Source organism: Schistocerca serialis, chromosome 2, assembly GCF_023864345.2.
Source record: "Schistocerca serialis cubense isolate TAMUIC-IGC-003099 chromosome 2, iqSchSeri2.2, whole genome shotgun sequence".
NCBI classification, from domain to species: domain Eukaryota; kingdom Metazoa; phylum Arthropoda; class Insecta; order Orthoptera; family Acrididae; genus Schistocerca; species Schistocerca serialis.
This window is the reverse complement of record NC_064639.1, coordinates 1,087,828,337-1,087,843,225: the sequence shown is the minus strand read 5'-3', so window position 1 is coordinate 1,087,843,225 and position 14,889 is coordinate 1,087,828,337. Positions and strand designations below refer to the sequence as shown.

At 44.1% G+C, this 14,889-nt stretch overlaps 1 protein-coding gene across 1 annotated transcript in view; it reads left to right on the top strand.

Annotated features, from left to right (window-relative positions):
- LOC126456638 (serpin B6-like) overlaps positions 1-14,889 on the top strand; it is a 221,195-nt gene that overhangs the window by 188,652 nt on the left and 17,654 nt on the right. The window contains exon 7 of the mRNA XM_050092381.1: positions 12,030-12,238. Coding sequence (XP_049948338.1) covers positions 12,030-12,238 — 209 coding nt within the window. The remainder of the gene's footprint in view (positions 1-12,029; positions 12,239-14,889) is intronic.

Here is a 14,889-nt window from a genome sequence, read left to right as displayed (position 1 = left end):
AATTTTTTTTTCTATTTCCAATAGTTCCAGCATTGCACAGCTTTGAGTAATTGTAAATTATAAATAATAGTGTTTTAATGGTATAATATGTTTGCTAAAGGAAGAGGGTTAAAAAAAGCAACGTGTGTATGATGTTTAAGTGCAGTGGAACCGTATTAAAGGATAAATTGTGTTGTGGGGATGTGACTAAGTGGAGAAGAGTGGGGAGTAGGGGTGCGAGGGAAAGTAGGACCCAGATTGTGGTCATGAACTTCCCACACTCGCCTGAAAACTGAAGAGCAAACAGATGGTTCCCCATTCTATCTACTCCAACTACCTCACACAGAGCAACTGCAAGGTGTTTCACAAAGTTATAACGACCCTCTGCAACGCGCCTTACGAATCACTGGAGACACAGTGTGCAAATATGCCCAGAGGGTGTTGATTTACCACGAATTGTGTCAACATTACAAAGATTATCGATATGAACTACTGATAATACCTACGCAGGATGTGTATGTAGAAAGAATCATCGTAAATGGCTGCACATTGTCCTACACTGCTAGAAAGGAAATTATTAATCATCTAGAGTGGCAACTACAATAGCATTCTTCCAGAAAGGTAACTCGCTCCACCACAGATGCTACTCGCTTTTCAGTTTACTGTTTGACTATACCTGATCAGCATTGTCTGTCGAGTACTCTTATATGAGTAGACAAAATAACTTCACTGTGCCCATTTCTATACAGCACAGTAATTTTCAGTTTGAGTACGTATTTCTTGCTTTAAGTCGGCTATTATATAAAAACACAAAAGCTGGAACTGTCTACCACACAGAAGAGCATGTCCATAGTGTAACATGTTGTCCATATATATTCGACAATGTCGATTTTGTTGTCTCCACCGAATACTTCACAAAGCACGAGGGCTATCAAGTCCATCAACCCAGCCTCAGCTCTCCCAACATCTGAAGAGGCCCAGAGGCATAAATTGGATCCCTTTAGGTGTTAGGAAACTGCAGATACTTAAACACAAGTACAGCAGTACATTACAGCAGATAATTATCTTAGACATGCACATTCAATCAGACATACTACCACCCACTTTGGAAATTACACTGTGGATGTGTAGTTAGTGGCTCCACTCGGTGTAGCCAACTCTACAAGTGACAGCAGTTCGTGATTGGAAAAGATTCATTGTATATCAGTAACTCGATAGTGAAACAAGTTAACTTCTGTCATTGTTTAATTCACCACCAAGTGACTAAAATACAATTACAGCCTTTACAATAGGCTGTCGACGATATACAGTACAAAATACGACATTCACCATTTCAATTCCTTTCCCATCAGTACCACATCGGTCGCTGACGTCATCACACTCACAGGTTAAACACTTCTGAGCCATTGTTTACGAATTTTACGTAAAAGGTAACTGAACAACTGAAAAATCTCCGCTACAGAAACACGAGTTCGTTGAAGTTCTAGGGAGTTACAGTCTGCCTGTAAATTCAAAATCTAGAAGCACTCGCGTAGGAAGATGTCACCTTTCGCAGAACGCCGCTGCCGCACAGGATGGCTAAGAATCAATTTTTTTCTAGCTGTGTAAAACGCGGAGAAGAGTTTTACGTAGTTCCTGTCTATACGCGTTTCTGCGTTAGTATTGTAATTCATATCGACCCTCAAAGTAGTGTTAATCTCTTTTGTGGAAAGTAAACAACCCCTGGGCATATCTGCCAGTGATTTATAAGGCGCACTTCGGAGGGTCGTTACAACTTCGTAAAAAACCCTGTTGTTGCTCCCCGTGACGTAGTGGGGTAGAGAATGGAGCCACCTGTTCGCTCTTCAGTTTGCAGCCCTATGTACGAAGGGGGTACATGATCACTATCTTATGCCCTGTCTTCCCTCGTGCGTCTACTATTCAGTGCCTCCACCCTGTTACACCCCAAGAACAGAACTTACTCCTTAACACAGCTCTACTGCACTTGGACTTGGTACACACATTTAATACTTGTTCTTACCCAACTTCATTTACCAGTAAAAATTAATTTTATACCTAAAACACTATTTTTAATAATCTGAGATTTTTTCCATCCCCCACAAAACGGAACTATTAGTTCTAGAGATAAAATGAATAGGCCCTTTTTTATAGGAAATTTAATGTAATTTAATATCGTACTGGTGTAAGCTTCCTATACATTGTTGTCTCTATGTGAGAAAACTGAATATATGAATTTCAAAAACTTTCCCCTCGTTTAAAGTGTCCTTTAGTTACCGTGTTCGATTGCTGAGTAAAACTGTCGTTAGTTGGCTTTGTGCTGCGCATGTCAACAGTGTAGTGGACCAAAACTTTAAACTTCATGAAATGCAAAATTTGAAATCAAGAAAATGAGTCAAACTAAATGTCGAAAGAAACTAAATTTGTGATCAGTGGAAACGGTACAGTTACAACTGAGTACCGAAGTACATTAGGAACATTGCGTGATTCTAAGTGCAATGTTTAACTTGGATTATCCACAAAAATAAATTACTGTTCTATTCGGAAGAAAGTAACTGCTTGAAATTACCAATACTGTTCACCGGAAATTAATCTGCTTGCTACCACGACACCTGCCAAACCCTGCTATACAGTTCCGCTCAAGAATGCAAGGTGAGATCTGCCCTGAAACAAAAAGGACTCACCTGCTGCCCAGCATGCTGTTTCTGTCTCTCGATTACTGATGTTCTCGAAAGCAAATACAAATCAGCAGATGCAGCATCTAAAGGAAGATAAACTACTCACTGCTTAATTCTTTCTTTTTTGTTGTGAGAAACAATCCGTGACTTCGTGTGGCGTAAAGTGCAATGCGCACACGACAAAATATTCAAAACTTTATTATGAATCATGGAGGTGGGTTTTACTTTTTAAAAAATCGGTCTTGAGAAATCAAACTCTTGATAATTGCTAAAAAGATCGCACAACATAAGAAGGCTCTAACATTTACAAAATTATCTCAGTGCAAAATTTAAACACTTCAAGCAGCTGCATTACTTGTGATAAAGTGACAACAAAGAGATCAAATTAACCCTAAACGTGAATGATATTAGTTATGTAAGGGACAAAGATGCCCTTGGATAAATAGTTCTGACCAACAAATACTTCATTCTTGCGCTTGTGGTGGTTACCTTTAAAAACTCCTCCGGAAACTTCTCCATCAATATAAAGAACGAGAAAGTATTATAAAAGAGTTTTCATCTCCGCAATAAAACGCTCCAGATAATTTCTCTTAGATTTACATGTATCAAATAATCTCCTCCTCTAAAAACTCGACTGCTCGCTGCTCTGTCTCACCTAACAATGCCCCAGCGCTGCCCAACTGACTGACTAGCAAGTGAACCAGAGATAAAACCAAACACAGGGTCAAGGATCTTATTTACTACTCATGCAGTACGTACATTCAACTTTGTTACAGTGTACTAAAGGAGAATTATTTGCAAAAGCAAAAAACATATAAAACCTTACACTGGGATACATCTGCGATACAAACCGCGGTTTTAGTTACCAAAGAAAAACGCAAAAAGTTACAAATCCCCTCCCTCCCTTTCGCCCCTCCCCCCCCCCCCCCAATATGTTTTCAACCCACCTGTCAGGATTTGTAGGCATTATTCATGACACTCCTCCTGCCACTGTACAAAAATTTGCGACTGCACGAATTTTTCCCTTACTTTTCCTTCATTGACTAAACTAATTTTGTCAAACTGTAGTAGAGCCAGAGTTGCGATGGAGGAGTATAATATGGGCTGACTGTCTCCTCATCGATGTAGGTTGACCCTCAGTAAATGGTTAAATCATACCAACTAACAACGAACGGTATTTACTCTTACCAAGAAGTCAATACATAAAATTACAGTGTACCAATTATAAACATTCGCACGTACTGTGCCAGCCAGTGTGTTGCATTGCGTACCAAGAGCGCAGATCACTACGATAATGTACGATATTTCGATCTGCTGGACCTCTGTTGAGATCAGACGTGAGCAAACGTGTAAGACGAAGTTAGTAACTATTTCCCATTCAGTCTAAGTAGAATGCATCAGTTTACAACTACATACTCACACTGACCTTTATTATTGCTAAATCTACATCCCTCGAGCATAATGCTATTGATCAGCCCAGAAATCCGTTGTAACGACTCCCATAACAGAAAAATCGATCAGCTTATCCATTACATAATTGTCCCCTGAGGTGGCTCACGGTCTTTTGTGAGTTCGTGCTTGGTGTCCATGTGGCCCTGGTTCCCAAGCTCTTGCAGCTCATTCTTCCTTACTGCGCTAGATTTCCTTTCCCTTGCCCCTCCATTCCCGACATCGCTCCTTCCCCGCTGTCCTCTTCTTCTGCTCACTCGGTGTTCTTACTTATGTCGGCCTGCCTGTCAGCTTGGTTTCCTGTATTATTTGCAGGTTTTGTTCCCCTATCCTTTTCTTTTTCATCCTCCCTTTTTTGGCAGTTTTAGTCCCTCTTTGGGATATGACCCCCACTTCGAATTTTTCTCTCTGCAGTGTGAGCCATTTGGGGAAGAACTGCCTCCCTAGCGTCCACAGCGTGTATTTCTCTCCCCTCTACTATCCCCTCTTCCTTCCTTTCCCCTAAGCATGGCTAGGCCACCAGCACATGTGGTGGGCCTGTTATATACCCATCTGGCTGAACCCCCTGACAACACAGGGATCACACTTCTGATACCTGAGCTGTTGCCTCTCCATGTATGGCTAGGAGTGGTTGCTTACCATTCTGTGGCATCGGAATTCCCAGCAACAGCCACCGTGACAAGTGGTCCTCGTTGCAGCTGGGTGGCGCCCATGGGGAGAGCCCCTGATCAGAGTGGGTGGTGTCAGAGAGGATGCTTTGCATATGAAAGGTATCAAGCTCCAAAAATCTGGCCTTTCTTCTATGGCCATCTCTCTGTTTGGTAACGGATCATTGAATGCAGATTTTTATGACCCTGCAGCCTTCCCTTCCCTGGCTACACAGTGGAAGAAGGGCCAGGCTCGCCAGCTTGGGGTGAAACATTTCCCCTCTACGTGGTCTATACTAGGATGGATAGGGACGCATTCACCGCCACAAAACCGTTATTTTTTATGGAAAATATCGAAGACAAGTTTGGTGAAGGGATCTTCTCAGTAAGATGCGGTTGCTTTTGCTGTTGATGAAAACTACTTCTGTTGCCCAGTCTTCAGCCGTTCATGCTTGTGATCATCTTGGCAACATGCTAGTGTCTACAACACCTCAGCAGTCTTTGAATATAGTTCAGGGAGTCATTTTTCATAGGTACCTCACCTTTCAACTGATAAGGAACTCTGAGCCAATCTGGAACGAAAGGGCTTTCATTTTGTTCAGCATGTGCAGAAAGCTGATTAGGACAATTGCACATATACCAGCGACTTTATTGTAGCATTTGAGGAAGATACTTTTCCAGACAAAGTCAAAGTTACGTATTATCAGCATGACATGCATCCATACATCCCACCACCGATGAGGTGATTTTGGTGCTTGCGTTTTGGGCACATCTTCCTGATGTACAGTGGACCCCCTATGTGGCAATGTGGACATCCACTCCATGATGGATGTGCTTATGTATGTTAATTGTTATGACAAACACTTTCCATGCTTGTCATATTGCCTTGCTTATAACAAACAAAAGTATAAGGATAAGGCTTGTCAGAAATATGATAGATTCCCCTTGGCATTGATGACTTACACTTTTACCTCTGTTACATCATTTCCCCCTCCTCCTCCCTCCCTCTTCCTTACTCTCCTCTCCTCCCATCTTGTGGTTCCCACGCTCTCCACTCTGAGTGCTGCTCCCCTCCCTGGATGAAGAAGTGATCCCCTACTTTGGTGTCTGCTGGTGACGGGACTTCCTCCTGGTCACCTCCCCCTGGTGTCTCTCAGGCCAGAGGCCTGCTACCGCAACTCGGCCTGAGGGCACACAGTCTATGTGTCCCAAGGTCACTCGCTCTCTTTCGGTTCCGGATCTTGCAGCAGCCTGCTCTACCTGTGCCCTGCTGTCCTCAGTCTATGAAAGAGGAGAAGAAGAAACATAAATCTCAGACAAGGCCTCCCGGTGCCCCCAGAGGTGCTGTCACATTCTGTCTGATCTCTTATTTATGGATGTCACCCCATCCACGTTTGTGGCAGACAGTGGTGTGATTGGTTCCAGCCCATTTGCCTCCCATTTCGACACCCAATCCATGGAAATTTAATGAATACTATTGCCACCTCCCAGAATTGCAATCCCTTATTGCCTTTTACGTGGCAGCTTGTTCTCCAGGTATCTCACTTTACTCACAGACCCTTCTAGGGTTCTGTGATTCCTGTCGGAACAGGGTCGGCCCTTTGAGGGTGTCTGGTAGGGTTTGCGCATTGGTCCATACGAATATTGTTAATACATGGATCCTACTTCATACCATATTGGAAGCAGTTGCCTTCTGGGTCCATTTGGACTCTCCACTCACGATTTGCAGTCTCTATCTCCCTCCTGAAAGGCCACCTACATCTGCTGCCCTAACAGCCCTCCTTCAGCATGTCCCTCCTCCCTTCTTCCTCCTTGGGGATTTTAATGCCTATCATCCTCTGTGAAGCAGTGCTTTTCCGTCTAGTCAGTTGCTCTTCATTGATAAATTTCTTGCAGTCGACGACCTATGCCTTCTTAATAATGATTCCCTACTCATGTTAGTGCCCCATATGGCACTTTCTCTCCCATTGATCTTTCGCTCTCTTCCCTTCCCTTTCTTCCTTCTATACACTAGTTGCCAAGCAGAAACCTAACTGGTAGTGACTACTTCTGGTTGAAGCTATCAATCTCTCCACGCCTCCCAATGACAAGGTACTCCACTGGGCTTTCCATAGTGCTGATTGGCCTCTAAATACCTCCAAGATCATTTTTGCACCTTCTTTGTCACGCTTTATTGACGAATTCGTCCAAGATTTGTCTGATAACATAAACCACATTGTCAGCTCTGCTGTTCCGTGCTTGACAGGCCTGATTCGCCGTCGGCCTGTTTCATGGTGGAGCATGGCTGTTGCTACCACGATCTGTGATCGTCGTCGTGACTTGCAGCATCTTACATGGCACTCGTCCTCTGCCAGTTTTCTTACCTTTAAACGTCTTCACGTAAAGCCCATCACTTAGTCGTAGAGGGCAACCACATGTATTGGGAATGCTTCATGTCATCTCTTGATTCTACTGTTCATCCACCATAGTTGTAGGCCCCACTCCACATCCTCCACAGTTGTCAACGGCAGTCTCCCATTCTGGGCCTTCCAGGTGGCCTTTGTACAAATACATCAGTTCTTACAGAATATATCGCAACCCATTTTGCGATGACATTATCATGAGTCTCCTATCCAGCCATCTTTCTCCTCTGGAAATAGTGAGCTGAAGCTTCCTGCTTATGTTTTATCCCTTGGCAAGTGGACTCCTACAATGAATCTTTTACTGAATGGAAGCTTTCTCTGACCCTCTCTTCTTCCCATGACTAAGCTCCTGGCCCTGATTCCGGATGGAATCGCTTATTTCAACACGTCAATCCTCCATGCCGCCAGTATCTCCTTTTCGTATCTTGATAGTTATTGGGCAGTCAGCCTGACCAATGTCGCATGCTCGTTAACTCAATTAGATCCTTGTATCTTATGAGCTTTTACCCTGTTACCAGTGCAGCTTTCAGGAGGGCAATCCTTTTCTCAGCGCTGCCATCTTTTTTTCATAAGGCCTAAGACACAGCTTGATGCCATCAGATCCTCCCTACATTCCGTGAGTGGGGGCTTCGTGGCCACCTCCCAGGTTTTATTCACTGTTCCTGTCCTACCGATCTTTCAGAGTCCAAGTTGTCACTGTTCTCAGCTCTCCATGGGCCCAGGAGAATGGCGTTCCACAGGGTTCCATATTAAGTGTCCTCCTTCTCATTGCTGTTAAAGTACTTAGGTCCTCTGCCAAACCGTTGGTCACCACTACTGTGTATGTGGATGATTTCTGTGTTTGGGCTAGCTCCCACTTGGTGGCCTCTTCAGGACGACAGCTCCAGTGTACCACCTGGTGTGCTTCCATGCGAACAGTTTCACATGGTTTTCAGTTCTCTCCATTTAAATAGAGCATAGTGCATTTCTGCCGCCGTGCTATAGTCCATCCTGATGCGGAGGTCTACCTCCACACTCAACAGCTGTCCATGGTCCTCCAGTTCAGTTTCTTGGATCTCTTTTTTTTCACACAGTTTTGAACATGGCTATTGGTTGCCCCATATTCGTCATCTAAACCTTGGCTGTTTACATAAACTCACTGTCAATCGCTTCCTTGCCCACAGCTCTTGGGTCACAGATTGTTCAACCCTTCTCCATCTTTACATTAGTTCTGTCTCATCCGGACTATGGTTGTCTATGGATGAGTTGCCTCTTCCATGGTGGCCCCGTTTAGCCACCAGTGTCTTTTGCACTAGCCCTGTCGATAGTATTCTTGTTGACACTGGGATCCCTCCCCTGCCGATTTGGCGGTCGCAGCTCCTGGTTTCCTATGCTATCACTATCCACTTCCTCCTGCACAACCCTCCTGTTCCATCTTTCCATAGCTTCAGCCCGTTGCCTGCCTGCTGCTTGCCCTTCAGTGGGCTTACCAGTTGGGCCCCACCTTGCTCCTCTCCACAGTGACTTCCATCTTCCCTCCTTGTCCTCTCCCCTAAATTCTCCCCCAACCACCCCCCACTTTGTTAGTTCCTCAGACCTGGATTTGGATGGATGTCTTATAGGGTACGAAAGCCTCCATCACCCCATTGGTGTTCTGTTGTTTGTTTTGAACACTCTTATGGGAATTTAAGGAGGGTGTTGTTTTTTACACCAATGGCTGTAAGTCTGCTGATCATGTGGGATTTGCCTTCACATCTTCCATTGGCACAGACACCATCTCTTGCCAGCCATGTGTGTGGTTTCCATTGTGGAATTAATGGCTATCTACCAGGCCCTCTGCTTCATTAAATAGTCATCACTAACCTGTGTTTGGTTATGTGTGGACTCAATAAGAGGCCTTCAGTTTATTGCTCAGCCAGCCGGGGTGGCCGAGCGGTTCTAGGCGCTACAGTCTGGAACCGCGCGACCGCTACAGTCGCAGGTTCGAATCCTGCCTCGGGCATGGATGTGTGTGATGTCCTTAGGTTAGTTAGGTTTAAGTAGTTCTAAGTTCTAGGGGACTGATGATCTCAGAAGTGAAGTCCCATAGTGCTCGGAGCCATTTGAACCATTTTGTTATTGCTCAGAACTTTTCCCATCACTTCTTGGTCTCTGCCATCCACAACCTTCTCGCTGATCTTCTTGATGCTGCTTGTTTGGTTGATTTCCTTTGGGTTCCTGGCCACATAGGTACCTCAGCTAACGAACTTGCTCATCATCTGGTTGGGGAGGTGGCCACCTACACCCCATTCTGTGTACCCTCTGGGGCCAATTCTTGGGAGGCTACCCCCCATGTCTAATCAGCTTTTTGAAATCAAGGAGACTTCCACCATACGACGTTCTTCCCTCTGTCTCAGCGGAATATACTATCTTCTGCTGTCTTCATATTGGTCATACTAAGTTGACCCATGATGTTTTACTCTGTAATGAGCCATCCCCCCCCCCCCCCCTTTTTGATGTGGGCCTTCACCCACGGTGAACCGTATTTTGCTGGTCTGTCTCCACCTTTTGACCCTTCACACCAAATATACCCTGCTGCCTTCCTTGTCTTGTGTGTTAGACTCACATGGTTATGTCCTAAGTCCTTGAATTTTCCTCTGGAATTTGAGTCCCTCGTTTAACGTAGGCGTCGGTTATGGAGCCCTTGACGTTGCCTCCACACCAACCAAATTCTTCCCGCCTTTTGCCTACATTTTGTGTGGTCTGTTGTGCAGTTTTATTTCCCCTTTTCTCTTGTCTTCTTCTCTTGGTGTCGTCCCTGTTGTATCGTGATGATGGTATGGTGTGGTTGTCGGAAAGGGTTGGTGGCGGTGCTGGCGCCCCACGACATGTAGAATTTCTGGAAAACCCTGCTCTCCCCGTTTCCAACCACCCCCTCCTGTTCTTTCCTCCTCCTGCTGCCCTGACGTCCCTTTTCCCTCTTTGTTTGCCCGATTTCTCTTCTCCTTGACTGGACTATGCTGATTGTGTTGCTGCTTTCTTGATTTCTGCCATCTTACCTCATGGAACCGATGACTTCGCTGTTTGCCCCCTCCCCCCCCCCCCCCCCCCCCCCACACACACACACCCGAAAAAATCCAACAACCATCCAATCATAAGATAATTGTCATTATTATCAGAGGTTAGGCTGTTAGGTTATTCGGTTTTATCAGTGAAAATGTAAATTGACGTGTTCATATTTAACTGTACAGATTATAAATGAAAATGCACACAACAGTGGTGAGGTATTGTACAATATTTATTATTTATCCCACAAACCGGTATCGGCTGTTATGTCATCATCAGGTACAAAGATAAATATGTGGTAGAGTGAAATTTTTGTAGGATCAGAGAGTTTTAAACTCGTGGAGCTGCCGAGTCTCTCCACTTCCAAAGACGAAATTTGTTAATGTTAGATTTAGGAATAAAACAACTGGAATTATGTCAACGAAAACCGCAGTGTAAGATTATTTAACTAAGATAAAATGAGTGACACAGTAACTAATGAACTATGTTAGAAAATACAGCAATCTTTCGTAGAAGAAAGTGAACTGAATTGAACTTTGGTGACATGTTCCTGGGGAGTGCTTCCTTTCATTATATACAAAATATTTTACCAAGAACCGACTTTACCGTCAATCTATACACATCCAGTTTCAGTGGACTTTAGTTCTCATCTCATGTATGCTTTCTTCTAAACACTAGCGCCTACACGCAACACTTAACACGAGAATCTAACTATTATAGGTGCGGAAGTCTTGGTGACCAGATAAAAGAACCACGCCACCCTATTCATCGCACAGGGAACTTACCGCTGTGACGTTACCTCACGTACCCAGCAGAATGAGTAGAAGCTCCTCATGCTGAAACTATGTTACATTTCGTGTGCCAACGAAACGTCATACAGTTAAACAAACGTATTACGAAAAATGCAGTTTATTCTATGCTTCGTTCTTTTAAGGAAAAAAGGAAAATAGGTTAATTAACGTTTTTATTTCTCGAACCAGTCAGAAAATAGCATAGATACTATCGAAGGAAGTGGTAGGTAAAGAGTCGTGCCAATAGTTGGACGATATTATAGAAGGTGAGAGTATCCTTCGTATTTCTTGGGCTTTAACCGATTGAACTTGACAGAGCTTCAGTGTAAAAGTGACTTTCAGCCAGGCTACCATTTTTACAAGCTGGGAAGCTGTCGTATTGAGACGTGCCAAAATCTACTTCATATCCGTAAATACACGAATGCAGTGCCATGCGGTGTTTTGCTGTCTTAGCTGTTGATATTGGCCCCTCATCATATTCGCAGCCGGTTGAATCACTCATTCAGTGTTTATCCTCCTCGTTCTTCAGTCAAGTTGACAAGTATTGTGGGGAACCCGTGGGATCTAATATTTTCTGTGTACGTAAATGTTGGTCCCCATATCATAAAGAGTTCCGATGTTACCATTACATCATGTATAAAAATATCGCATCTGAGTTCGCAAGTTACATAACCAATGACAAACTACATTAGCAGTTAATTAAAATGATATAATTAGAAAGAAACCAAAGCAGTTTCGTACTGAGAATCCCTTTAGCATCGCCGAAACAACGTCGTAGGGACGAGCACTAAAATATTATTAACATGTTGTTGTGTGAAAGTGAAAGGTGTTGCAGTTATTCATATTGTTGTGGGCTTAGTTGTACTAGTACACATTCTGCATTTCATAAATCTGAACTAAACTGACTGCAAAAAACAGCGTAATATATTGATGTGTGTTTCTCAGAAAAATGTAATGCATTGTGCAGGATGCAGGTATTTTTCCCCGCACATGTAATTTAACTTGTCGCTAATAAAGACATTTGATTCAGTGGTGTGTGTTTAATATTTTGTGACTTTACAGGTGTTCTGTCATGTTTTACTCGGATGGTCATAGCAAATGCAGTTTACTTCAAAGGAGAATGGGTAAAACAATTCGAGAAAACGAGTACTTCGCCGATGCTTTTCCATTCGGAACGAGCAACAAATGTGGAGATGATGTTTGTAAAGGAAAGATTCAAGTACACTTACCTGCCACAGCTGGATTCCCAGGTTCTTCTCCTGCCTTACAGGGTAATACAACAACTAATTTTCTTTAATACAGCAAGACACAATAAACAAACACTGTAAACAACGCTAACCGAAAGTATTTGATTTGGAGAACCAATTGGGACTGCAATAACCTCCTCAGTGGGTTGTTATTGGGAGTAATTGAAATCAGTGGGGAAAGTAGCAAATTTATGCTGTATCTGGATTCGGAACCGGGTCCCCTGCTGCTTACTAGTCAGATGCTCTGACCACAAAGCTTTTTTTTTTTCGGTGTATTTTTTCGGGGCGGACATCTCATGACATATGATCCGGTACATCGTTGACCTGTTCACTTAGTCTTTTTACTACAGAGATCAGCTCATCCTCTGACCGAACACGCTGACCTAGCGTGCCGGCGCCCTAAGCCATCCGGACATAGTAATGGTTGCAACTGCCCCCTAGCATGCCTCCGGTGAGACCCAAATGCTCAACTTATCCACACACTACTAACGTAGTGCCCCTAGCCCATTATTATCCTCATTGCTCCCTACATTTCGCAGATTCCCGTAAGATTTCCGAGTTCCTGGCGTGAATCTGCACTGAAGAAATATACGTGGTGTCTGTCCTTTCGGACCCCCCCCCCCCCCCCCCCCCCGGGGCAGCCAGTGATGTCTTCAGTGCAGGTGCACACCAGGGTCGAACTCGTACGTGAATCGGGGAAATGCCACGCCCTGTGTTCTCCACAAATTTTCAACTTTCCCCATTCATTTCAATCAATGCCCGCTCGAACGCGATGCCTGTATTTCCTTTGTGTTTTAAAAGAATAGTCGATCACGAACTGGATAGATACATACCCAGGAGAGCAGTTCACGATGGGAAGGACCCTTCATGGTATGCAGTCACTGTAAAAAAAAAAAAAAAAAAGTTTGAACGAAACAGATTACTGCGTAATAGGTATTAAGCGAAGTATCGGGCTATAGATAAATGTTCTGAATGGAACTAGCTTTGCTGTCAAGAGTGCAATGCATGAAGCCTTCATTGGTTTCTGTAGCAGAGTATTGTCGAAAGATCTTTTACAAAAGCCAAACAAATTATGGTCGTATGTAAAGGCTATTAGTGGCACCGAAGATAGTGTCTAGTCAGTCGCGAATAAGACAGGAACTGAAACTGCAGGCAGCAAAGCACAGACTGAAATGTATAATTCCATTTTCAAATTTTCCTTTATGAAGCAGTACCTGAAGTATTATCCCAGTTTAATTCTCATACCACTCAAAAGATGAGCGAAATAGAGGTGACAGAAGTGGGATGCCTCCTAAAATTGTGGAGGATTTCCTTTTGCTCGACGTAGTGCAGCGACTCGATGTGACAGGTGCTCAACGTGTCGTTGGAGGTCCCTGCAGAAATAATGAACCATGCAGCCTCTATAGCAGTCCATAATTGCGAAAGAGTTGCCGGTGCAGCATTTAGTGCACCAATTGATCTGTCGATTACGTCTCATAAATGTTTCATGGGACTCAGGTCGGGCGATCTGGGTGACCAAATCATTCACTCGATCTGTACAGAATGTTCTTCAAAACACTCGCGAAACAATTGTGGTCCGGTGATATAACACTGTTGTTTTGGAACATAGAGACCATTTGCCACCTTTCATGGACTTACAGTAGCCGATCATAACCATTTCCTGTCAGTGATCGGTTCAGTTGGACTAGAGGATCAAGTCCATTCCATGTAAACGTAGCCCACACCATTATGTAAGCACCACCAGCTTGCACAGTGCCTCGTTGACGATTTGGGTCCATAGCTCCGTGGGGTCTGTGCCATGCCCGAACCCTACAATCGGCTCTCACCAACTGAAATCGGGACTCATCTGACCAGGCCAAGGTTCTCCAGTCGTCTAGGGTCCAACCGATATGATCACGAGCCCAGGAAAGGCGCCGCAGGCGATGTCGTGATGTGCTGTTAGCAAACGCTCTCGCATCGGTCGTCTGCTGCCGTAGCCCATTAGTGCCAAATTTAGCCTCCCTGTCAACTGATACGTTCGTCGTGCACCTCACATCGATTTCTGTCTTTATTTCACTCCTCGTTCCTTGTCTCTTATCGCTGACAACTCCAAGCTGGAATCCCTGCAGATTCTCACCCAATTTTTGGCTGAGTCAGCCCCTCTCACAGCTATACTCTTTGGTAGACCCCTCGAACAAAAAACCGTGCCCATTGCTTGGAAGAAATCATGAGTCATATTCGTGTACAAGAAGGATAGCTCAAGGGTTCCTCAAAACTACCCAGCAATAGCCTCGAATCCATTTGCTGCAAAATTTTGCAACATTTTCTGAGCTCAAGCGTAATGAAGTATGTCTACCAGAATGACCTACTCGAAGCGAACCAGCACGAATTCCTGAAGTATAGATTGTGTTAAATCTAACTCGTATTTTTCTCACATGACATACTAAAAGCCATGGATGAAGGCCGTTTGGTAGGTACAGTAATTCTCGATTTCTGGAGAAGATTTGGCTCAGTATCACCTCAACGCTTGTTATCAAAAATACAACTGCGTATGTGTATCAAGCGAAGTCTGTGATGTTTCGGCAGGACCCAGCAAGTTACCTTGAACGAAGGTAACTCCGCGTGTGTTTGGACCCTTTCTGTTCATGTTAACAGAGTGTTAACAGAAATCTGACTTTTCGCTGACGATGCAGGTA